This window comes from Pezoporus flaviventris, unplaced genomic scaffold, assembly GCF_033815535.1.
Source record: "Pezoporus flaviventris isolate CSIRO_AGI_PZ_B2104156 unplaced genomic scaffold, CSIRO_AGI_Pfla_v1 ptg000030l, whole genome shotgun sequence".
Lineage (NCBI taxonomy): Eukaryota > Metazoa > Chordata > Aves > Psittaciformes > Psittacidae > Pezoporus > Pezoporus flaviventris.
Genome location: NW_026892578.1, coordinates 12,691,537 through 12,718,044, shown reverse-complemented (window position 1 = coordinate 12,718,044; position 26,508 = coordinate 12,691,537). Strand labels below are relative to the sequence as shown.

The window sequence follows — 26,508 nt, the reverse complement described above, 5'->3', positions numbered from 1 at the left end:
GGCAGCTTTTGCCTACAAGTCACTCAGGCACAGTGTAATAAATAGCTTGATAAAAAACTTTGGAGAAAACTAATCCTGGTAGTATAAAGAGATTGATTTAAACGCAACACTGAGATTATTCTGTTAGGTCATCCGATAAAAGAAAATTACTTCAGAACAGTTTTATTTTCTAAAGCTTTGAATACCCTGCAGTGAAGATGCCTTTATTATCCTTATCCTTGAGAACAGTTGAAATGCATATTGCATTATTCTCATTTACTTCAGTGTTTTTAACATCCTCTTTCTCCCTAGTTCTACATGTCTTACCACCTGTTCATTGTGGCTTGTGCTGGAGCTGGTGCCACCGTCATAGCATTGGTGGGTAGTATTTTTTGATGGTTTACTGTATGACATGTTCCTTTCAGGCTTAAGATGCTTTAAGATGAAATTTTGTGTATCTTCAGAATAGTGATAGTAGACATTAAGGAAAGTGAGCTGTAATCACCATTATTTGCTGCTGCAGTTTGCTCATTACAAGTCAGCAGGTCCCAAACATTTGCTCTAAGAAGTCATCATAACCCACCTCCCTCATCCTTAGAAAGAAAATTTTTGCATATCCTTTGAAAATCCTACTTCTACCAACTATTTCTGGGTTTATATCCATTATTTCATTTCATTTTTGTAGTTTCTTTGGTCAGTTGCTTGTAACCTCTTGGGTTTTTTGTCTGGGCCCAGGCAGTTTGGCTAGTCCAACTCTGCAATGCCCCTTACAGGTGGCAGTTGGAAAAAGGAGATGTTAAGGAGATGACTTATTCATACATCTAATGCTTCCTTTTGCTGCCAGCTTCTAACCTCATGTCAGCCAACCAAGGCGTAACCCAAATATTTGTAGATGAAATAGCCTTTAGGTCTGCATGTAGGTTATCCTCTCTGGGATAAATGGCAAATGATTTATCTTGCATCTTCACCCTGGAAGAAGCTCAGAATAACATCTGTTGTAAAAGTATCGACAGTTGCCCATGTGGGCTTGAGCCGTCACCTTGTTGTATCTTACTGTCCTGTATTTTGTTCTCTTCCACCAGCTGATCTACATGATGGCTACTACATATAACTATGCTGTTTTGAAGTTTAAGAGTCGGGAAGATTGCTGCACTAAATTCTAAATTGTATAAGCCCAGTAAAGAGCTGCATTGCGTAGCTTGAAATACCACTGACACCCTAGGCTGAAAGTCTAGCTTTCTGAACTTTGTGACAGTAATTGTAAATAGCTTCAATAAGCATCATTTAGCTGATCAGATTAATAAAATGACTTCTTGTATATGAACTATGATGTGGATGAGATCTGGCTATTCTTTCATGTCGAGAGGATTCAGTTACTGTAGGGGTGTTTATAAAGCATCCTTCTGAAGATGGGATGTTTTCAGTTCACGTCTCCACTGGCTTTCTAACAGTCATCTCTAGAACAAGTACTGGAACAGTTCAGGGTCAGAATTGTTAATTTATTCTTCATCAAATACAACCCCCTCCCAAGCATACAAAATACATATGATGCAAAAGAAAAGGAGTAATAAGGTAGTGCCAATCCCTTTCGGCAGAAATCGGAAGGCCAGGTATCAATGGACTAATTGGCTTGTGTTTCCAGTGATTCCATGGATGAAGAAGTTGATTATTTCCTCTTACTTCAGTTTCAAGTAATTGCCAAATCACACTCTCTCTGGAAGGAAATGCATCCTTGCATTAGCTCTGCGTAAAACAATCACATTCTTTCTTTTAGACCCTGAACTAGTAAGAACGAGCTTATAAATAGCTTCTGCTCTTGTGCAGCTTGCACTTTAGTAACTGATTTCTCAGTAGCCAGATCTCAAAAATGTAAGTATGACTGCACGGGAAGCAAAACCATGCATAGGCCAGAGAGACCTTTTTACACTGTTAGGGAAAAGAGGAAAAAAAAGTGAATCAGTGTTTTCAGATGTAGATTTTGTTGCATGAAGTGTGGTGAAAAGAAGTCGGGAAGAGACAAAGGCACAAACTAGAAAAAAATCTACCCGGTAACTAAACGAAAAAGAACTGGTTGCTACATGTGGTACAAAACTCTTCACCTGAGGTTAGACAATGGAAATTTAAAATGTAGCTATGAAAGTACATGATTAAGACTTCTTAACCCGGAGATTGCATGCTTTTGCTTAGTTTTGGATTCACATTTTGTTGTTTAATTTTTCACTCTGTTACTGTAGCCTTGTTCACGTAAATAAAACTGTTTACAGTTGCAGGCTTTTTCCAGGGGGAGGGTGGAATTCTCATCTGCTTGTTGGGGGAAAAGACTTGCCGGGATCTGGGCTTGGATATGCGTAACCAGCACAACCTCAGCCAGCAGTTCTCCTGAGCACCTCGTAGTTTATGGATGCCGTGTCTCGCCACGTACAAAACCTTTTTCCTGCTTCCCCCATTCTGCATTTTAATTGATCCGTACAACTCTGTAGCTCATTTTGTTACTGTTCTACTAACTGCCTCTAAATTGTGAATAACTGACTGAAGTGTTAGCATGCCAGATCCTAGAGACCTGTGGAAATAGCCTCTGTGCTTGTTTTCATAACAGAATGCTTATTAACGTAGAGTAACTTTATTTTTTTGGTTGTTATTTCAAAGAGCGTCTATTAATCTAACTAGCAGCTTGCTTTGCCTCTTGACATGCTCACTAGCCATCATGCTCACCCTTCTCTTCCAGATCCACTTCCTCATGATACTGTCTTCTAACTGGGCCTACTTAAAGGATGCCAGCAAAATGCAGGCCTACCAAGATATCAAAGCAAAAGAAGAGCAGGAGCTTCAGGATATCCAGTCTCGGTCAAAAGAGCAACTCAATTCTTACACATAGATGTTTGCCACAGTAATTCCGCAGAAGAATTCCTGTAGCTCTGACAAATCAACAAATAGCTGCTCTGCAGTACAGATGTGTGTCTACCAAACAAAGTTAGAAGTGCAAAAGCTTCACATTCCAGCTCCTGGAACACTTTCATAGGGAAATCTTCCTGTGGGTAATCTTCCATCCTTTCTTATAGAGAATGGAGGTTTTATTCCAGGCATTTTAAAAGGCAACACTTCACAATAAGTGACCAAAATATTCTTCTTCCAGACTTTTGATATTTAGCATTTGATGTGTTCCTACAGCCCTGAGCCCTGCACAGAGCTGTGGCAGGTGCTCCACACCAGAAGGCAGCCGCCCGCTGTGCAGACCTTAGGCAAAGGCCTAAGTCTCCCGAGCTGCAGCAGGGCTGCCCTGGAACGTTCCTGGCCTGGGCTGCAGGAACAGCACCCTGCTCTTGTGCCACGCTTTTCTACGATGAAGCAGTTGTGCTCCTGTGCTCACAGGAGTGTTGAGTAGAGGTCCCAAGTTTTAATCTTTTTATTGTGTATTTAATGGAATGTAGATCCCTGGGTCTGGATAATGATCCCCTTCTTGGAAAATAAATGTCAGCTTTGCCTTAATATTTATTTTCTATAAATGTCTTAGCATTTATATAACAGCAGGAGACCATTATCCTACATTTTAAGTATGTGAAAAGTGTTACCTTATTAAAATGAGACTGATCTGACTATTCCAAATGAGCAGATGAGAAAGTTTGCAGAGATTTACACAAACAATACAAATTGCAGCCATAAAGCAGAATACAGGTTGTCCACCTTTCTCTATCTTGGTGCTTAGCAAATTTATTATAGTCAGTGCTTCTGTGTTTTCCTTTTTACAAATGAATTAGCACATTAAGAAAATGTGGTGTTCAGAGACACAACAACAAACAAACTGGTGCCATTTTAAAGTCATTTCCCATAGAAGTCTGCCTTCTAATTAATGTTTTTTTTTCAGAAGCATTCAGTGATATCTTGAGTATTAGTGATGGTATATTTGGTGTTTGTTCTATATGATATATATATATATATATATATAAATGTTGGGGGGGAGTAAAACACATCAGCATTTGAAAGAATTAAATATTCAAGTCATACCCATGTTAAGCTGACGTGTGGTTTGATAGTTTTCACTGCTGAATATAAAGCAAAGGCAGCACAAATTCCTTCAAGTCAGTATTAAGAGAAAGGCATTTTGGGGGGTATTAACTTCAAATAGAATCTTTTTTTTAAATGTTGAAGTCTAATTTGACAGTTTCAAAACAGGGGCAAAGTAAGTTGATCAATGTAGAGCAAATATGACAAAATAGCCTAGTGTATGTTCTTACCTGTTGCATGAAGGAGACATTTCTACAGCAATGCAGGTGATGTTCTAGCCCAGTGTTTGCATAAGGGTAAAATGGAGGCAGTGTCTTAAAGCCTAATTCTTTTCTAATTCAGTGTAGCTATGACTGGGAGTTTTTGAAGTTTTGTTTAAGTAGTCTAATATTTTTATGTAAAGAGCATTAAATTTTGCTATGTATAAATTTTTGTAACCTAACAGTGAATCAATATTTTCTATCAGTGCCAAGGGCTTCCTGTAGTTACATCCAAGTGTTAAAATAAATATTTGTAGATAATAGAAAACACTTGTGTACGCTTATTTGAAAACAGACTTACAGCTGCTCCGTCCTGGTGCACCTTCAGGCTTTCTGTCCCTATCTGAAGTTAAAGATGTTTTCTTCAGGAGTATCCAGGTGCTCCTGTAGTGGGAAGGGAGGCCCTGGTGGCGTACGCTTCAGCGTGGCAAATCAGCAGGTGGCTCTAGCACAAAGCGGTGGTAGTAGTTCCTGGCCAGCATAATGCAACAAGCACTACCTGTCCCGTTCTGGGCATCAAACAGAAGGCCTCTCAGAAATATCTGAAGTGCCAGCATTGCTGCAGCACCAAATTAAGCAGCATGTAAAATTAGACTTGCCATCAGATTACATACTAGCTTGATTTCTAAAAGCAAAGTTTATTTCTGTCACATTTGTGGTACACGTTTCAGCTTCTGATGAATTCAAGACAGAGCTTTGTTTTTTGCCCCTAAATTCTGTCAAACTTGGCTTCATGTTCCTGTAGCTAGGTCAAGCTGAGCAGCCTCAAATGCAGTGCAAGTTGTAATATATGCTGCCACTCAAAATCACTTCATTGATAAAAATACTGTATTTTATACTGTAAATAAAGTTTAATGATCTTGCCTATAATCTACCTACAAAATACAAAGCTTAAATAAAGATGAGTTAAATAGCACTTTCATTTTAATCTCTCCATTCTGGGGTGGTTAATACCAACAAGGAGATACAAAAGATAAGGCTGCTTCTACAAGTGTCTGTTTGCTTCCCCTGCCACAGCAGTAAAAGGGACATGTTGGCTTGGGTCTGTCACGCTCCACTCTGAAACCACCCAAGCCACCTTGTCCCTACGAGACGCCTTTAAAAACAGGTCATGATGACTGCATTTTTCTGTTACCTGCACACTATTACTTTGACCTACAGTGGGGAAGGGGTTGGGGGGAGGGCCCCACTTGAAAAGCTGTTTATAGAAATTACAGGAATTCAATGCCAAAGCCAATCTACCTGGACATGCTGATTAATTTCTTCACACTGCTTTGACCTTTCTGTTGCCCCATCCAAGAGCCTTCTCCTGCGTTAGTGACACACTGGGACTCACTATTTGAAGTCAACGGCTGAAGCGATGAGACAGCTCAAACTCAGCTTTATTAGTTTAGAATTATACAGTCTGCAATCTTGGTGCCTGACACTTGTTACAGGCAGAAAGCTGCTTTAAAAACATTGTAATAATAATAATTAGCAGCAGCTATTGTTCACCAGAAGCTTTCATCCATGTCTCCATGAGAAATGTCTGCAGTGCTGTAATAAGGATAGAAGGGAGGAAAAGAAAGTTGTGTGAGTCCAAAGTAGTTTTGTATCTTAAATATAAATATTTGTTTTAAAAAGGAAGTTAGTTAAGAGATTGCCTATGCTACAGTTCTCTTGCTGTTTCAGTGAACTGAAGGAAATAAGCAAGCCCTTAAGGGTGAAGACTTGGGCCTTAATGAACAGAAAGTCATCTCCTACCTACCAAAAAGACATACTATCTGTCTTTCTACCTGCTCTGTCTGTGGTGCTCACCCAGTAAAAATAACACTGCACAAGTACCAATTCAGGAGCACATGGTAGGGTCTGGTATGTAAACCAGCATTTCAAGGACACAGAATACTGAATCATTACTACTGTTTCAGTGAGCATTTCATTTTTTTTAATTGCTCCATATTTTTTGCTTATACGTATTTTCATTTCTACATCTTCAATTAAACTGAAAGATGTGATAGAGAGTTGTTGGGGTTTTTCCCCTCTTAAGCAACTAAGAACTACATATCCTTATTTATCAGTGTCTAGAAAGAAGCAGAGGAAATGCCCTAGCTGTGGTAATCCAGTGCAAGCAGTGCAAATCTCCGCCAAAAAGTGTGAACTCATTTGTTAAAAGCCCACAATGCCCCTGATAACTCAAAGCTAGATTCAATGCTAGTAACAGGCCATCTGCAAGGTGCGGCACTAACAAACCTTCACAGGAGCATAACCCAAGAAGAATCCCTCATACTTCAGCTCAGTGTGAAGAATCAGGAGATGTCACCCAGATGCAGATACAAAGGTCTAATTGCCTTAGCTATTGAAACGGATCATTCCACAGCTCACCTGTGTAAGAACTGGAAGGGTCCTCAATTTTTCGCAACACATTTGGTTTTGATTACTGGTTTATTTTTCTTTTAAGAGGCAGATGTCTCTTAAGCATAATTCATACTGTAGCTATTAATATGGAGTAACAGAAGTGATGAATAATAATATATGAGCCTTACCTGTCATCCTTTTCGCTAAGTCCAAATCCCTCTGTAAGTGACACTTCTTTTTTTGAATCCTGGCAACCAAGAGAAAAAATACATTGTCTGTAATTGGTTCTTCAGTTAAGGTTTAAGTGACTCTAAGAATCTGTACTTTAAGGCACCTAACTGAAAATAAGTCATCCAAAGGAGATGATACCCTGATTCTACAAACACTACATTGCATCTAGAATAACACTTTGGAAAAAATCAGGTTTGGATAATGTCTGAACAAAAATATGCTACATTCCTTCAAAGTCATGTGATACATCCCCATACACACCTCTTCTTTAAGATCAAATTTTCCATTTTGCCAGAAAAAAATTCTCTCAGTTGTGTCAGTGGAACACAAGCCGACTTGTGTAGATTCAAACTATTTAAGCACAGTTTAAACTGAAAACTGAGGACTTTTAAATGTAAATATTGCCCTAGTACCTAAAAGCCAAACAAACAAGCCAACCCCTCCCCCACAGGACACAGAACAAAAGCCCTTATAGAAGAAAGGTTTCAGATTTTGTTCTTTTGAGTCAACGCAGTTTTGCAATACAAATGCAAACACGCTTCTGCAGGTTGTCAGATAAAGCTTCTGAATGAAGGGAAAAAAATAAAAATGGGGATACTCTTTTCACTGGAAGCATACTTAGCAAGATCTAAATTTAGTCAATATTATTTCTGGAACCCCACTTTGAGAATATTCACCTTGTTTGCCCTCCTTTGCTGAATTAGTTTCATGTATTTTTCTAATGGATTTGGAGTAGGATCCTTTACATTATCTTCAGCACCAGAATTACTGTTTTCAGATTTTACCCCCTCCTTGTCTTCTTTTTCTTCATCTTTTTTCATTGAGTCTTGAATCTGCTTTAAGACACATAATCAAAATTAAATATTGATCAGCTCAAAAAAACCCCACCTATATATTTTGGTATCTGCATTACAAGGAGGAATTTACATTAATGTGGGTAAAACATGCCAGTCTAAACAGCATTAAACCCATTACATGCACTTCAAGATGAAATGTTAAGCTATTGCTTCAATTACAAACATGACACTCACAAAATCCCACTCTAACGCTGTCTGGGTGTCTGAGATACTGTGAAGCCTGAGATTTGTGTGTGACACCTACATGTGAACTGAAGATGAGCTGACACAGGTACGCCACTTTCTTGAAGGGCCTAGTTTGCTGGTGTGAAGGGTAGGGTGAGCACAGTGGAATCAAATTAACCAAGGTTTATGAGTGGGAAAAGGAAGGTGAAGTGGGAGGGAGCAAAACCCAGGTTTTATACTGGTCCTAGAAGTCCATAACACTATTTCAACACATGCCACGTCAGCTCAAAGGGATTTAAGCAAACTCCTTAAGGTCTCCTTACAACATCTGCTTCCAAGAAAGTACCCTAGATACCCTGACATAAGGAAGTGAAGAGATGGATATTAACATGTTTCAGTGGTGTCCCACCAGGAACAGTCCAGACCAGAAAGACAGTGACTGTATAACCTATTCCAATAGCATGGTTCTGGCCATAGAACTGTAGCTTCCAGCTGCATGAAGCATGGAAGAAAAACCATCTGCTTCCTGTGAGAAAAGTTACTTGGCATAAGGAGAAATTCTATCAAGGCTGGTTGATCATAAAAGAACTTTGCCTCTACTACTTTCACTTAAAGTCTATTTTAAATCAAGTAACACACATAGCAATCCTAAAATACATGACACTACAAAGATGCATTACTGCCAGAAGTTAAAATACTGAATCATTACCTCTTTGTTAAGCTTTTCCTCTTCTTTTTGCCGTCTTTCCAAAGCTTCCTGTAGTTCTCCCTCCCCCCTTTCTTCTCTTGCTTTCTTTTCTTCTTCCAGGTTTTTCTCCACTTCTCTATCCTGTTCTTCGATCTGTTTTTGATCCAGCACCACTGCGAAAAATTATTTTAACATCTGTGACCTATGTAGTTCAGTTATTTACTACAGTAGCATAAAAATAAGTATTAGGTTCCTCTGTAACATTACTAGTAAATGAAAAGCAACTGGATATATTGTTTACATATATACCGATGTTATTCTTAGGTATCTGGTTTCTTCTCACCTCTAAACATTTTTATTCTGATGTATGACTCCCTAAGAGCTAAACGGGAAAGCAAAAGTAGAGGCCAGAGAGCTGACAAATCTCTCTATGCACTTCTCATTCCTGTCATGGACTTTCTCATTAAATCTCTGTTATCCTAAAATTCATGTTGCTATATTCTTTACCCCTCAGCAATCTGACTGAATATAATTCTTTACATTTATAAAGCAAAGTACTTACAAACCCCTTGAAAATCATTGCAGGACATGCTGCTGATGTGGCCAGCATATTTAAAAAGCTGTGCAAGTAGGACAACATTCAGACAGTAATTAGATAGGCAAACTAAATACTGGGAATTGTTAGAAGCTAGAAAGCTCCTCTCTAAATAAAAATAATCATAATGCTTCTATGTAGGACAATTAGAAAAGTGGCATATGCTGCACTGACATCACCTTCATCTACCTGAAAAATTAACACAGCATGGGGTAATACAATTTGCAAACACAGCCAAGAAAAATGAAAAAAAAAAAAAATCCAGACAAGACCTATATAAACCATGTGAAACAGAAACACAACCTCCAAAAATCTTTCAAGTCTGATTTCTAGCAAGAGCAGAAAGAAGAATTATCCTGAAAAGAACAAAATCATCCCTCCAAAAGCTGGACAGGAGGGTGGGATGGGTGGCAAAAGCATTTAAATTAAAAACAAATTTGACCAAAACAAGGGTGAAGTCATCCTAATTCAGTAAAGCAACAGAAAACTTTCCTTCCTCTTTCACATAATTAGGGCTTTTGGACAAATTTTCCATCACACCAGCATACATACCCACCAAATGTTAAATATCTGGCTTTTTGTGTTACACATATGACATGTAAAAAGGGCATTCACTTTCGTTTCTGACTGGAGAACTCACTTAAGTCCTGCAGTGAAGCGGCTGCTGCTGGCACAGTGGCTGTGACATGGTTTCCATTGACGATGTCCCCACACGGATGCAAGGCATCGCTTTCACACTGCTCTGGAATGTCTCCCTGATCTGGAGAAGAAATTTGAACAATGGCTTCATTATTTTGTAATCACAATAGTGGAGCAAAGCAATGGACACAAAGTGTGGGAATGGCTGAACTAGAACACGTAAATATCAGTACTAATTGAGCATTTTCCCTTCCACTTGGTCATTTCCCTGAGGACTAAGAATTATCATAGGCTGTACTTGCTTTTTTTAATTACAGAATTGTTAGTTTTGAAATTAGCTATTGGAACACACCTGTTTACAAAGCCAAAACAGATTCATGAATAAATATATAGCAAAACCAAAATGTTTCAATTTCTTTATGTAAGATACAGGTCACAGAAAAATTACATGGCCAAGTTTAGCTCAGCTCATACTTCCTATGCACATAAAACAACCTTTAATTACTTGATTGCATACTATTTTTTTAGTAGGACCCTTGTCTTCTTCGGCGCACAGGATGGATAACTACTAATTCCCATATTCTACTTTGTATTCTTCCTCCTGTGCAACGTAGCTCTGAATTTACAAACCACAGTACTGCACTTCAACTGTGATCACTGCTGTGATACTCAGCTGCTTCCTGATTATTTATTTGCCAAGTATGCAGGCTGCTATTATATCAATTTTACAAGAGAAAATAAAGAGAAATAAAAAGTCAGATGTAGCTTTTACTTCTAGGTAGCCAACCTCAAATACACAAGACCATTTTCAAAGCATTTGGTGTACCATAGTACAGATACCTCATGTATCTCCTTAATTTTTAGGTAAAGGTTTTGAAATTTCTTATCCTTTAAATATTATCAAGGTTTCAAGTTTTTTGTTTCCCACATTATAATAAAACTGAAATATACTGCATGAAGAAAAATGAGACACCCAAACCAATCAGCCTCTCTCTCTGAATGCTCTGAATCTCTTCAAAATATTTTAAAGGAATTATAGATGAAAGCATCAGAGAAAATGTCTGCCAAACCATCAATCTAGCTAAGTTACAAGACTGTTTCAGTTTCTTACAAAAACACCAGAAGTCCTACCAGCTTCACCTGGGAAAGTGAATTCTATGCAAGTTTTACCTAAGATCAAAATGATGAGCTACGACATTCAGAAGAAAAGCTATTCTGGTTTTTTTGCTCTCTCTTTAACTTGAGGTTTATATTATAGTGTTATCAACATCATTATTTCCACATGAAACTTCAGTAATGTTTTCTGGGGTAAGTAATGTTTAGTCAAAAACTTCCTTTCACAAATAGGTTCCTGATAAATATTATACCTAAATTCTAAAGGTCTGATAACGTCACAAAGGAAACAAACCAAACCCAAAACAATACAGCACAAAATATCTTTACATTAACTACTCTGCAAAAGACAAAAAGGTAACAGTTTTTGTACACCATCACTGCTTTATGTAAGGGTGGACAGCAAGAGATGCATTCTTCCTTAAGACAAGCACATCAACTAAAGCAATTACCGCCAACAGAAATTCCAATCTTTTCTCGCTAGAGCTCACCCACAGTAGGACTAAAAGGCTTCCACCACATTTTCTGGCATCTTCTTCAGTCAGGTTATTTTTTCCTACTCTTACCAACTTCTTCCTTAATGGTATCTTACTCTACATTTACTTTTTAGATTCTACATCCTTATCCTCCCTCCGTCCCAAGTTTCTCCTGGGTTACTTGCTCCCTTTTTTAGCCATTCTGGTTCCCTTCTGCACACTGAGATTGCCTTGTGATGCAGTCTGACCCAGCTGAAGTACTGTTGATTAAGAAATCATCAGCATATACAAGCTCTTAAAACCATCCTTTCAACTACCTCACATCACTTAATGACACAGTGGTAACTTACCTGGGCGCAGCACCAAACTCAGGTAGATTTGCTAAGGAAATGCCAGTTTAGCCTCATACGTGATAAAAGCGGAATATCTAATATATTCTTAAAGTCTCTAATACAAAATGAAACAAGTAAATCTAAATCTAACTAAAATATGAGATGAGTAGAAACCATTAGTGGCTACAAACTCAACTCACATTCAAATAATGCGTTTAAAGCTTAAAAAAAGAAAAGTAAATGAGATAAATTAACAAATAATGAATATACTAAGACTTCACAGAGAAATTAATAGATGAGTCGTCAGCTTCTGCTAGTTACCACTAAAAACTGTCAGCACAATCGCTGTTCAAACAAACAGCAGCTTTTGGGGGTGGCTCTTTTTAAAACACTGAAAGCTCTATATTCATAGGTTCAGGAGCATGAGCAACTGTATCACTCCATCTATCTAACCACAATCGAAAGAATAAGCCAGTCTGGGACCTAACTCACACCAGTTAGAGATATTTTCCTTGAAATCAGTGATTCTAACTCTCCCATACAATAATCTCTTCACCAACTGTGGATTAATCATACCACCTAATGACATACCTCCACCAGTATCAAGACTTTACAGACCTATCAAAATTTAGAAATGGGAAAGGTGTTTAGCTTGCAGTCTACATCTTTCTTACTGACAGTTTCACTTACTTTAAACCCCCAGTTTCATAGGAGAGAACTCTGCTCAGGTCCAACATTAAGATGTCACTCAAATGCTGAAAAACTAGGAAATACAGCCAGCAAATGTGCTCCTATTTTTCTCTCAATACACAAATGGCTATAAAGTGCATTAACTTCAGCTATCCTCCTTTTTCTACAGTACCACAGTTACATCAAAAATTTTTGGGAACTGACCCTGTAGGCTTACTGCAGCATATACAGAGAAGGAAACAGCACTCAACACAAACCATTACTGACATAATGTCAAAGGCCTTCCTGCAATCAGCAAGAGCACAAAAATGTAAATAAATAAAATGCTGATCTCAGAGGAAAAAAAAAAAAAGAATAGGGTAACACTGATGTTTCAGTAACTGAACCACATGTTCCAAAACTACTCAAAGATGCTGATTAATGATAGCGTCATTGCAACTGTTCTTTACGTGCTTACAAACACTTCTAAAGTTACTACTAATTCATAATACTATTTAAGCCACAGTTACTGAAGGAAAAAAATCAACAACAGTACATGTAATGGCTGCAAGAAACTTATCTTCAAAATTACAGCTTGGTAATAGTACTCTCATACCAGTCCACAAGAAACACCCCTTGGAGTTTTACTTTACGCAGCAAATACAAAACAGCTTCCAGTTAGTTCATATACTAATATGCTTTGCTGTTTAAAACCAAAACCACCCTAAACCATTTTAAACCACTCTGAAACAACCGTCAGACCTACATGCATTAATCAGAACAAGGTTATGCAAGAGTCTGGAACAAAAAGTTCTCAAAATTCAGAACCAGCTTGATTTTAGTGTGTACTTACTGCTACATACCCTTCTCCTCCTAAATGCACAAATAAGAAAATTTATCCCTCATCATTAGAGACTCTTTTTCTTATTTCAGTCAGACTTTATTCTCTCCCACTACAGTCTTAAGCTATCAAGAAAATTGTCTCACAACCATTAAGCACTAAGGTGTTAAACGAACCGTCTAAAATGCACAAACACTTACATTCAAGAGAAGAAATGCATTCTTCAAGGTCCTCATGTATTAGTTCGTCTAGTTTGGGAATGTCACTGAAATCTGGTTTATCTGTTTGTTGATTATGAAGTCTGAAAGAAAAAGGAAGGACATAAACAATTTAATAAATATAAATGCTAAACTTTTAAGCAAATAGCAATCTGAGATTTAAATACAAGGGCTACTTACATGCTTAGAAACAAATTAAACCAAACATAAAAAAACATGCAACGAGAATGCTGTAACTTTCTGGCTCAAAGGTTGAGGTATTTAAATACATTTAAATGTATTTTGGTGACGTTTACCAAGAGACAGCTCCACCTCTCTGATAGCTAGCTCCATGCTGCCTTTCCCTAAGGCCTATAAATAACATAAAGGCATTATATTAAAACAAAGTGCACCCTCAAAAAGCATAAAAAGGAGTAAGAAAAAAGGATGAATACAATGAGTTGTGACACTTAGTCAAATGAAATTAAGAAATTTGCCTTTTTAGGTTCTCTGTTATAGTCTAATTCCCACTTTGATGTCATTTTAACAGATGTGCTTGAAGTATATTAGGATTAGATGTCTGGCAAAACATATGCAGGAGTGAAAATGTGGGTGCTATGAAAAGTGGGGTTAGTGCCCTCATTCTAAATCCCCATTTATCTCATCAGAAAGATAATGTGAAAGAACAGTATCTCCCATGTGACCCAATTACTAAACCCTGACCAGAACCAGAACAGAAAAAAGTAGTGTAGGTCACTAATGAAATTCAAGAGCAGCACTTCATAAAGGAGCTTATTCCACACCAGCTGGTGCTCTTCACCACCACATAAATATGTTGTACTTACAATCTAAGGAATTCAGGTCTTCTATGGAGCAAAAGTGGAGAATAAACAAAACATGCCCCCACGATGAGACATGTTCAACAAAAATGTAAATGGGTGGACAAACAACTAAAACTGCATTGCCAGAAGGATAGTTCAATAAAATCAGTGGGGGAAAACACCCTGTAAATTAAATATGGCAGAGTAAATGGAACGTCAAGGTTTTGGAATTCTATGTCATGTTTTTAGCCTTTCCTTCACAGAAATGGTTAAGTGTTAAGTATTTTTTTTAAGGATGCAAGGTTCATGGACATCCATGCCACTTTCTTCAATACCACATCCTGCTAGACAGACAGTCAACACACTGCCCCGAGTCAGGAAACTGAAGAGGTCAGCTCCATGAAGAGAGGTAAACACACATATTTCCAAACAGTTTTCAAAATTCATTCCATCATGCAAAGTTGGCAACCAAGCCCTGAGCTGTACTTAATGTCAATATTCCGTAAAACAAGACTGCTATGCCAGTCAACACCAAATTGTTAAACTGCATAGGGTATGCATAAAATTACCATTAAAGCTTAAAAAAACCCCACCAAAACCCCAATCACCACCATCTAAACTATTTTGTTAATGTCCAAAATTACTTTTTTAGCCTAAAACTGGTAATAAACCTCACAATCAGTTTCTTCATTCCTAAATAAAAAAAGGCATAGTTTAGATAATAATCTGCCTTATAACTCCAGTCTTCCTGTGTTTATTGGCTTCCTTCATAACACTCATATGTTGAAACATAAATAAACAAGGAGCTCCTGTAGTCATAGATGCAACTGTTCTGCCCCACTGACATTGGTCTAACTTGTAATGGCTTACTGGTGTTAGAGCATTGTATTTTCTTTTCAAAGTTCCCATTGCCACTTAAAATCTACAGGTCATAAACTAATCCCACGACACACCGATGATGCAGCATTTACCCAATAATGAGTAAATAACTGGAAAAGCCCACACATGCATTTCTCAAATATTTTACGTAACAGAACACAGTCCAAGGCACAAGAAATTGAGAAATCCTCAACAATGTTTTCCCTTTAGGAAGGCCTTGGGAAAGCACAATGTTCAAGAAAATTATTGGGACCTCATCCCTTTGCTTTGTCACAAGGAACCCAAGAACACAACTACAACCCATTGCTGCCTGCCGAGACCCTGGCCTTTTCTTTGCAACACAACTTGCTCATGCTATTCACTCTTCAGGCAGCGTGGACTCTATAACATCCTTCAAAGAAGTACAGTCCCTCCCAGTATTAGAGCATTTTCCCATGCCACCTTAACATGCAGGTTAACATTCAAACTTCGCTTTGTAAGGTCTGTCAGAGGAATACAGGATATCTGAGATATACTGTAGAAAATGCCAATCAAAAGAGAAAGAAGAGACAGCCACTTAAAGGAAATAACCTTCCAGTCCCTGGAAATACCAACAGCTTCTTTTCAAGGCCAAGATCATAAAGGCTCTCCCCAAATTCAAATCACAGAATAGACCCTGTCTACATGAAATGTCTAGTCTATCGAGGACTTGATAAAAAATAAGCCGTATGAATGCCTGCTAGAGCTGCCCCAGGACAAGCTTTCTTCCGCCATCAAATCCAGAATGATGGCTAGCAGGTTAAGGCCAATTCAAGTTTCTCTAAAGAAAGAAACATTAATAATTAAATATTTGAGCTTTTTCTGAAGACATCTATTCAGGATTCTCAATTTTGGACAGTGGAGGCACCAAATGACTATAAGAACAGACGAATTTCATGCATAGAAATAGGAGATACAGAGAGGAAAGAGAAGTCATTCTTATGCAGCTTAATTTTGCCAAGTTACTCACTTACTTAAAAAAAAGAACAACCAACCAAACCAATCAAAAAACGAAAAGAGAAAAGTTCTGCTACCCATTATCCCTTTCGCACATGCAAAGGAGACTGGAGAATTCCTATTCTGGAAATTATAAGATAGACACATGAACAAGCTCTTCAGAGAACAACAACAACAAAGTTAGCATTACAGCTTGCTAATGAAGTGAGAATGTGCAACTGCCTTGATTTGAATTCTCAGGTAGCAGAAACTACCAAGCTTCAATCAGTAAAAGCTCAGCAGTCAGGTCACAGATGTGAAAAATAGAGACACAATAAAAGAGACATAGCTTTGCTCAAGGAATTAGTGGCCTTTTTTTTCATTAAGAGGTTTCTTGTGCATCAAATATAACCTTGGCAGCTTTTGAAAATCAAGCGTATTCAAAACACCTGTTCTAAGGAAGATGAAAAATAATTTTAAGTCATTGAAAAATGAAGTTTACTCCTCTAAAGACCCAACTTTGTCTTCTGAAACAAAGTTTGTTCTCAAATTAGTCTACAATGTCAGCAAGAGTTCTTGTTAGCGTTATTGGAACCAAATTTATATGGATGGCATAGAAACCTACTAGAGGAATCAAAACTGCCAAAAAAGCTCATGACAGCAAGCTGCTAAAAACACATTCACATTTCAGTAATTCATACGAGGGTGAGATGTCCGATAGGACTGTTGTGAATAAGACATGCCAAGTAACAGTTAATTGGCTACCGTAGTACCTTCACATTCCCATTTGCAACATGGTTCAAACATTATTCTTATCTAAACAGTATACAGTCCAAATTTTTAACTTACCAATATGGTCCAAAGTTACAGGACACCAGGAAAAGTCAGATACATCTTGGACATATGTACACATTCCTCACTGCTTAAAAAACTAACACTTTTTCATAGATATTACAGTCATACAAGACAGTGGTTGTTTAACTCAGATTTACATTTAGGAACAGATTTTAAACATTCTCAGAATGCTTAAACTTCTGGAAAAGCCATTTTCTGAAATTAGTGATTAACAAAACATTTATTTATTAACAATACATCTTTTAGTCAGCTGCCTGAAAATGGTCTACTATGTAAAGAAATGCAATGGAACAGGTGGATTACAGCACTACAGTAGATTTCAAGCCCTGCAGAGCTTGAAATACGGGAATCCAAAGCAAACCTTGCTTTCAAAAGTTTGTCAGAACACTGACACAGGAAACACTGAAAAGCAAACAGGGGCAGAAGCAAAGAAGGGCAAAAGCAAAATTCATCATTAAATCTATGTAGATATCTACAACAGTCTGAAAAACAACAAAGTCAGTCAGTCCTGAGCCCAGGAACATCTAACCCTTTTATGACTTTTGCCTTAGTGTTGGCATTGCACACCAAAGGAACCACCTGCTATCTTCGAAGGCACACATGGCAACAAAGCAATACTTACATTGGTTGAAGTGGCACAACCTGAAAGTGCTGAGAAACGCAGTTCTACACATTAATATCCTTAAATGGCAGAATTTGAGCTAAGTTTCAGTGATGGATGTTTATCAATTTATTCTATCTGCATTAAACTAACACGTGCTTAGGACGCCTCAGGTTCTCACTCCCCAGATTGACTTGTCAGTCCTTCACCTAGCACTTTTGGACTTTTTAGGCCCTGGGTCTACTGCTGCCATTACCGTTTGCCCCAACAGAGGGAATCTTTCAAAGCTTTCATCTTCGCTCAGCTACAACAGTTAAATGACTTTACAGAACACTATGTAAATCAATCAAGTTTTACTTTGTCACAGGACAAGACTTCTTTTTCTTTTTTTTTTTTTTTTAAAGAAACACCACATTCACCTGAAGTTTCTCATGCACTTAAGTATTTCATTGCACATAACTTTGCATTGTAAGGAGGTACAAATTTAACAGAGATGAAAAATATGAAATCATATTTGCCAACGGTGTTTGGCTGGGGGGGGGGATGTTTGATTTTTTATAACTAAGTCCCTCCTGAGGCATGATATTCAAGAAGGGAAATCCTTATCCATCTTTAGAAGAGCTTGGCATGCACAGGTAGATAAATGTTTCTTTAAAAAGCAGGTTAAAAAACTTGCTTTGTAAACAATGTTACCTGATTTTCTGGCCGTGACTGGATGGTGAGGAAGAAACAGACTCAGAAGATGAAAGTGGATATGGCTTTGAAATAGGAGAGAGCACCTTGTCAACACTCTGCTGTGAAGAGTTAAGGTACAAGTGACTGGTGTCTGCAGAATGAAAATCACACAATTAGTATTAGTCAGTTATTTGTCCTACCATTTCTCAGACAAGGCTGCACATGCATAATTGAACCGTGCAGACACCATAAGACAACTAACATCCAGTTCTTAACCTGACTTCTTGTGCTGGTAATTTCTTTATTTTGGGTTTGTTTGGTTTAGTTTTCCTGTGGGCAATTCTCCTTTACAGGTCTTCACCATCATAAACTTACTCCTTACAAAGCCATGATTTTCATCACCCATACACCTATGTTCCCTGCAAACTGCAGCCCCTCTGCAAAACACCAAATAATTTCTCCCTTGCTGGTCATTAGAGGAAGCAGTTACGAACACAGATTTTAAGTTAAGGATGTGCTTACTAGCCAGCTAAAGATAGCTCTTGAGGTATCTCAAAGGCGATGCTTCATTAGGAAATTAAACCTGAAAGGTTTTTTCTACAGATTCGTGAAAATAGGCAATGAAGGAAGGAAGAAAATCTTTGAAGGTTTTATTCTCTTATCAACAGCTGTAAAGTCAGCACAGAAGGAAACAGAGTATAACTAGAGAGTCTTGAGTTTCCTAAGAAACCAAGGTAAAAAACAAAATCCATGAATTATAAAAGGCTTTTAATCAAATTTGCAAAGTCCAGCGCTTTGGTTAAATTTTACCTTGCAATTTCAATTTTCCTTTCTTGTGCAGCTGTACAGGTCTTTCATTACTAGACTATGATTATTACTTTTCCCCACAAGATATGATATTCACTCAGTAGGCAGGTACTGTTTTTTTTCCTTCTCTTCATTAACTAAATAACTTTTACAGTATTCAGTGCTAATTTGGCTCAAGAAATAGATAAAAAGCTACTATTAACACTCCCATACTTGAAGTCCTTTCAGATGGTTGCATAGAAGTGGACCCAACTCATGGTGTACATCCCACTGCAGAAATCAGGATGCTTCAGACTAGGGGTTGCCCATGTATTTTTACCTCCAGACAGCCCCTATGCTCACGCATCACAGACGAACACCCTCTAGGGAAGGTGAGCACTAACAGAACAGGACCTAGCAGCTATGTCATACTCATGTATCAGAAGTACCTGTTAGTGGTAGAAACCCTCAGCTTACCCACATCCAATCTTCTATAAAATAACTTGTCAAACTTTCATGTGCAAAACGAATGGACAAGAACAGCATGCAGTACTTACGCACGTAAGTACTTAGTGCCTCCTCAGTGTAACACATACTGCCTGTCAGAAGACAGACGGCACACCAGTCATCTCATACCATAATCTACTACAACCTACTATCACTTCGAAATGATGCAGGATTGAATTTACTGATGTTCTACCAGGAGACAAATACCTGAGGTGTTTGGCTCATAGCTTGCTATCTGCAAGACACACCAACCTTGCTCTTTCTCATCAGAAAGCATGAAGCTTGATCAAGTAATGATTAAGGTGAAAAGTACTGATCAAGTAATAAGATGGCAATCTGAATTTTCTCCTCAGAAACTGTTTCTTCATCTGTGTTACTGCCCACAGATTGGAGACAGCAAGCAGGGGAAAGCAGAAAAGGATCCTCTCCTACTTTTAGTAGCTTTTTACAGGAGGACACACTTCTTCCTTTCATCCTTCAAAGATAGGTCCTCCTGATCATGAAGTTTTATTTCTGCATCTCCATCTGTTGCCACTGGAACAATAACTTCCACAACTTACTCATGGTATGACAAAGTACTTCCTTCTCTTTCCTTTCAATTTCACAGGATGGTAGGGTCTGTGAAGGAGTGGTTAACTTGTTCGTTTTCAACTTTTCTACATCACTCATTGCCTTCCAGATTTTCCGCAGCCCACCTCAGCCAACCCTTTTCCAAACTAAGCTGCCTTTCTTGCATTTAACCTTCCTTCACGCAGAAGCTGTTCAGTATCTTTGCTTGGTTTTCTTAGTATCTCTTTTTCACATCCCATTAAATCCACTTTGGGCTAGGGCAACAAGAATTGTGTGACTTGACAAGCAGACACACAGCAGGATTTGAAACAACATACCACTGTTTAATTTTCAATTCTTTTCTATTCTGATTGCTTTCCTGAACACTGCTCTTTTGAAAAAAAATTACTTCGTAATTATTAGACACTGTCAAATTAATAGCAAGTTACAATTTTCCAAACACTAATCCCTTCCCCCTTAAAACTGCTCAGGAATATTTGATAAAGATGTCACAGCAAAAAGAACAAACAAAATCACATCTGGACTTCTCAGATGGGAAAACTCAATTTAAGAGAAGCCAGATGAAGCAGTCTTTTGCTGCACATGTTAACTGCAGTGTTAAATGAAAGTACAGGAATACAGAGGGAAGGTTATTAAAACTAGGAAGTTACAAATAATGTTGCAAAGTAGTTATACTTGATTGCAACTTTTGAATGAAACTCTGCATACCATAAAGTTACACCTGCAGTGAACTTTATGGCATAATCTTAAAGCTATCTAAAGCACAGTATGTTTAGCCTCCCTCAATCTATTTCTCCAGTATCTGTTTCCACGAGGAAGTCACGCTCCAAGGTACTAGCATATTTTGTTTCTGACTTCTCCTGACTCTTAGCAATTAACAAATAAGTGAAAGACTACCACTGCTAAATCTTTCTCTTCCCATAGCACAAGAGGAGCAATAAGGAAAAGCCCAATACCACACCACATTAACAATCATAGAATCATAGTCTGGATTGGAAGAAACCTTTAAAGGTCTTCTAGTTCCAATCCCCCAGCAATGAGCAGGGACATCTTCAACCAGATCAGTTGCTCAGAGCCCCATCCAACCTGACCTTGAAAGTTTCCAGGGGTGGGGCATCTATCACATCTCTGCCCAACCTGTTCCAGAGTTTCACTGTCAAAACTTTCTTCCTTGTATCTAGTCTAAAACCTTTCAGCTTAAAGTCCCTTGTTCTGTTGCAGCAGGCCCTGCTAAGAAGTTTACCCCCATCTTTCTTATAATCTCCCTTTAAGTACTGAAAGGCCACGATATGGTCTCCCCAGAGCCTTCTCTTCTGCAGGCTGAACAACCCCAGCTCTCAGCCTGCCCACATCGTGACTTACCATCTGAAACTTTCTTGTTACCGAGATCTCTTTCCACTTTGGAAACAGGAGTAGAAGAAAGGCATCTTGAAACAGACGTTCTTCTATGTGGTGGCGTTAAGGGATTTTTAAAGACATCAACCGACCCAGTTCCTTTGATGTCTTTTTCATCTCTTGGACTGCTCAGAGGGGAATGCTGGGACCTAGGATTACCCTCAAGAACTTCATGCTGGGCAGACAAGGGTGGTTTACCCATAGCGCACTGTAGAAGTAAAGGAGACTGCATTTTTCTCAGTGTTCTGCTTGCAGCTGCATCCTGCATGACACTGCGTCGATAGTTCCTGTAGGCTTCTTCCAAATACTCTGCCTCTTCTTCTAGTTCTTTTATTCTAGCCCAGGTATGTGCCATACACTCCAGGTCAGAATCTGCAGAAGCACTGTGTGGCTGTAGCTGCTGCCAATAGCCAGATCTTGGAACAGCATTTACCTTCATGGCATCAGTCATAACCTGATTCTTCAGGAATGCACTATCCACATAAATATCATGAGGTACAGCCCTGTCACCGGTGAAGTCAAGGACAGAGCGATCAACAAGTGAAGGCTTTGGATTCCGATACACTTCATTTTCCAGAGCTAAATGATAGCAATGAAAGTGAGTGACAGTAAACAGTGAGAGAGGGAGACGATAACAAAACAGAAAAAGTCAAACATGGCATTCAAATTCCAATTTGATCAAAATGACTTTTATATAGAATTGGATTAATTTTGAGAATTTAATGAGTTGACTTAAATATATTTTAATGTAGCTGCACAGCTGCAAATAATAACTGATTTTTTTTAATATATAATTCTTCCATATAAAACTATCACAAAGTGTGCACTCCACAATGTTATTTCTTAAATTACGCTTAAATGAAAAATAAAAATGAAAATGTCACCACTTTGGACACATAAAATCCAATCATGCTGTTAAAGGGGGAGGGATACAGGGCAGGCTACAAGTCTTAACAGTTTCCTTCTATTTAGATAACAAAAAAAAAAAAAAAGTGGAGAAAACCTACACTGTAAATAGATAATGTTGTTTTGAGTTTGTTTGTTTGCGGGTTATTTCTCCACAACTGTCAGTTAAATGGAACGTTCTGGGGCTATCTGCTTCCTGGCTTGCACTTTTACACTTCAGCAAGCTCAAAAGACCAATCTATCGGGCTGTATTTTTCTCAGTAAATTAACAGCTTTGGTTTTATTTACATAAATGGTTCTTCAATGACATCCTTAACTCCGATGCAAAATAAAAGTCTCTTCAGTACCTTAGACATTTAATTAAAATTTATACTTGCTATTTTGACACTAACAAATTTCCAATTCCAAATGGTACCAATACTTGTACCACACAGGAAAATGCACGTTGGTCTATCAAATAATATAAAGTATGGATATACCTAACTATGCTGCAATCATTGAAGAATTTTAAAATCAAATATACATCCCAAAATTGTATTTGTCATACTTGATATTAGCAATTTGACATAGGCATCTTCAGAACTGGCACTTCTTCAGCAGAATGAATTGCTTTAGGCAAATTACGCTTTTGCCTCTCTAATGCCCACACAAGGTGCATAAGTGATTAGCCTTGACAACAAACGCTCAGAAGTTTGATTTAAATTTGCGAGGTATGCAATACAGTTTCAAATTGGTTATTCTTATTACAAACATTCAAGAATCAAAATGCACTAAAACACAACTTGCCTCCTAGAAAACAGTGATTATGTTAGCAACAAACATTAATGCCTTTATGCTGAGGAAAAACAAGTAAGAAAAACATGCAAGTATTCAAGGAGGAATGTTTTTCCTTCTTCCTGTACATATGTTTTTCATTTGCAGTAAGTGTACTTTTTAAATTGGACTTTTAAATAGATTTTTATTTTAAACTGGAAATCCACTCACTGGTGTTATATTAGTTCTGTGTAACTGCAGGTTCTTTAAGCTTTTGGAAATTCTTACACTGGTTAGGTAAGTGAACTTCTCATAAAGGACTGCTCTGGTGTAAGACACAAACCTGCCTGTGTTTGTTTCACCTGCAGTTTCAGTTCTTCAACCTGCACATTTAACTTCCTGACAGTAGTTTCGGAGTCTAACAACTGGGCCTTTAATTGAGCACAACGCTCAACCTATAAGAGATTAAGAGAAAAACAAAATCAGCGTAATTCAAACAAAAAGAGTAATCTCAACTGTCTGAATACTAATTCCTAAATGTTTTTCAGGTCCAGTCAAACCATATACACACAATATCCTACTGAAAGTCAGTGCTGGCAACTTAATGACTTAAAAAGACTTAGTTTTGTTATGTTGGGTTGGTTGGGGTTTTGGGGGTCATTTTTTTGGTGATGTTTGGTTTGTTTTCTTTAGAGTTGCTTACATAAAAATAAACAGAGTATAAAAAAAAAAAAACAAAACAAAATATAAATGGCCTGCACAGGTACATAGATAAAGATGAACGAGATGACAGGAAGACGAAAGAATTAAAATTATTTAGGAAGAATAATTTACCTCACTTTGTAACTGCTTTTCCAAAGTCTGCCGATAATTTTCAAATTCATCCAGTGCCAGCTTCTTAGAATGTTCCACTCTCCTCAGCTCCACTTGGCAGGCCAGATGCTCTGCTGAGGGCTGGGACAGCTCTACCCAGAAAGAGAAATACTAGACAGTCAGCTGTAAAATAGTTAAGTGTGTACTTTTCTACATGATAACCCCTTCAAAATGTCAAGCTGATATGCTTTTAGGAACATAACAAGGCTTTGTTTGAATAAAATACTTAGGGATCTTTTCTCTAGCTTTTCAAAGGATGGAAATTTTTATTGGTGGGGTCATCCAAGAATTAGACCCAGAGTGTCCTATTCTGGAAGAAAAATGTACATCCTTACCTTACGTAAGTGGGTGCACATCTCTATCTTCCCATAATCTCAAATGCACATTAAAAATAATTGGCATTTTATAACTATAGTCAGGCAAGCACCTCAAAATAACAATGCAATGTTCTTTTACTACTATTAACCATACTAATGCTATGGTTAGAAATATTGCACTGCTTTTTTGAAAGTCTTCATATTATAGCAAACAATTCAGGATTTCTACTATACAGGCATATTAAAGAAAATAAATATCAAGGACTGTTTCATTTTACACAAAGATTAGCTGGGATTTATTGCAAACCACTAGTAAACCTAATACAAAGAATGGATTGTAATGAAAACTATTTCTAAACAAATACTTGTAGGGAAACATAAACAAGAAAATTACTAAATCAGTCACACTGACTGTCTCGAAGATGCTGGTTTTCACTACGAGTTTCATCCAACTGTTGCCTAAGGAGTTTATTCTGCACTTGGAGCTCCAATTTCTCTTCCTTCAGCAAAGGATAGTCTGACAACTCTTTGAGTTTTTCTGTCAACAACTGATTCTGTTTATTTAGCAACAGAACCTGGGCCGTCGCTGACTCCAAATCCAGCTGCAGATAAAGAACAGTTTAGAAGCTTATGAACTTCTGTACTACTTCAGAATTATTTTTATTTCACATTTTCTTTTTTTAATATAGCTCAAATGCACTAACTATAATACAGCTTCTTTAAATTCATGTTTACAGTTACCTCAAGCTCTTTTGTGCGTGATATAGCTTGCTTGAGCTCTTCCTTTTTGGAATTAACAGCAATGGCTTCTTCATGCAAAAGCAAAGCTTTCTCTGTAGGAAGGATTACAAATGCTGAATTAAAATTAGTAGAGCATTACAGTAAAAAAACTGTGTCAGCAAAACGAGTTTAAGCTGCTAAGCCCAGCATTCAATTTAAATCAATACATAAAAATGACTGTATGTTATACACACTCCTTCAAGATTAAGTAAATCACACTGTGTGAATATATTCATATGCATACATATACTCCTTTAGAATTAAGTAAATCAAATTCATATGCACATGACATACCATTTCTTCCACATGCCCCTAAATTAAAAGTCTAAACATGTAATCTGTCCCAGCTCTCTTCCTCAAGCTCCAATTAAACATCTTGTGCACAATAAATGTAGAAGCTGGCAACCATTCAAGGGTATGGTACCAGATTGTACAAGAGTTCAATTAGAGAATGAATGAGCTAGTAGAACTTCAGAAGGAGATGGGAAACTGAAAAAGCAGGGATGCTTTGCAGCCTCTGTGTGAAGCAACAGCTCACAGTTCCCATTGCATTCTGAACAGTAAGGAATTGCCACCCTGTCATTAGAACCTGCTACATGTTTTCAAAATCTATTTTGATAGCTTTTCTGTCACTTATCCCACTGTTACTTAACATCGTGACTGTTCAGTAACAACAGTGTTTTGACACCTATTAGTAAAAGCTCTAGAGATAAAACAGCTACTGTACTGATCTCAGAGAGATGGTTACCTTTATTTTTTTTCTCATCTTCAGTAACCTTATTGGTTCTGGCTATGTATTCTTCATTTAATTCAAGCTGATATCTAGAAGTAAAAAGAATTATATATTCCAGTTTGCCCAGGGGGGTTGTGGAGTCTCCCTCTCTGAAGACATTAAAAATACGCCTGGACATGTTCCTGTGTAACCTGCTCTAGGTGGCCCCGCCTTGGCAGGGGGATTGGACTAGATGATCTCCAGAGGTACCTTCCAACCCTAGTGATTCTGTGATACCCAAAGTATGTGTGTACACATGTGTGTGCACTTGTGTAAATTCCAGTTTTCCGAGACTAAACTATAATCACACAATTATTTATTGACAAAATCAGTCATTGAAGGCTCACTGAAACAGTTGGAAAGGGCCCTGCCAATCACCTCATTCAAGCACCTGCCAAAAAGCAAGACTCCCACCAACTCTAGAGCAGGTCACCTGTGGCTCTTCCTACCAAAGTCTTAAAAATCTCAAAGAATGGACACTCCATCACCTCCCTGGATGACCTGTGCCAATGCTGCACTGTCCTCCCAGGAATTTTTTTTCCCCATGTCCAAGCTGAATCTCCCAAGAGACAATTTACACTCCCTGCCATATGAATTCAGAAGTCACATCTGACAGACCCAGTACTATTGTGCCAGAATTCTAGTAGACCGCCCCCACTTTCCTCATGACTTTCTTGAATTGGGGA

At 37.9% G+C, this 26,508-nt stretch overlaps 2 protein-coding genes across 12 annotated transcripts in view; one reads left to right on the top strand and one right to left on the bottom strand.

Annotated features, from left to right (window-relative positions):
- Positions 1–5,157, top strand: part of GPM6B (glycoprotein M6B) — a 109,286-nt gene extending 104,129 nt beyond the window's left edge. For 4 of the 6 annotated variants that reach the window (XM_061459949.1, XM_061459946.1, XM_061459945.1 and 1 more), the window contains 2 exons: positions 292–357; positions 2,705–5,157. In XM_061459949.1, coding sequence (XP_061315933.1) covers positions 292–357; positions 2,705–2,854 — 216 coding nt within the window. In that variant the 3' untranslated portion in view covers positions 2,855–5,157. Of the gene's footprint in view, positions 1–291; positions 358–1,061; positions 2,249–2,704 lie in introns of those variants that run through there. The other 2 variants (XM_061459947.1, XM_061459950.1) reach the window with 1 other exon arrangement.
- Positions 5,158–5,607: 450 nt separating this feature from the next.
- Positions 5,608–26,508, bottom strand: part of OFD1 (OFD1 centriole and centriolar satellite protein) — a 36,026-nt gene continuing 15,125 nt past the window's right edge. For 3 of the 6 annotated variants that reach the window (XM_061459930.1, XM_061459935.1, XM_061459936.1), the window contains 13 exons: positions 25,799–25,872; positions 25,012–25,124; positions 24,683–24,872; positions 23,915–24,045; positions 23,424–23,535; positions 21,389–22,000; positions 18,182–18,314; positions 13,382–13,482; positions 9,752–9,871; positions 8,538–8,689; positions 7,484–7,642; positions 6,764–6,822; positions 5,608–5,777 (listed from right to left, as the gene is read on the bottom strand). In XM_061459930.1, the coding sequence (XP_061315914.1) occupies positions 5,732–5,777; positions 6,764–6,822; positions 7,484–7,642; positions 8,538–8,689; positions 9,752–9,871; positions 13,382–13,482; positions 18,182–18,314; positions 21,389–22,000; positions 23,424–23,535; positions 23,915–24,045; positions 24,683–24,872; positions 25,012–25,124; positions 25,799–25,872 (2,002 nt within the window). In that variant the 3' untranslated portion in view covers positions 5,608–5,731. The remainder of the gene's footprint in view (positions 5,778–6,763; positions 6,823–7,483; positions 7,643–8,537; positions 8,690–9,751; positions 9,872–13,381; positions 13,483–18,181; positions 18,315–21,388; positions 22,001–23,423; positions 23,536–23,914; positions 24,046–24,682; positions 24,873–25,011; positions 25,125–25,798; positions 25,873–26,508) is intronic. The other 3 variants (XM_061459931.1, XM_061459933.1, XM_061459934.1) reach the window with 3 other exon arrangements.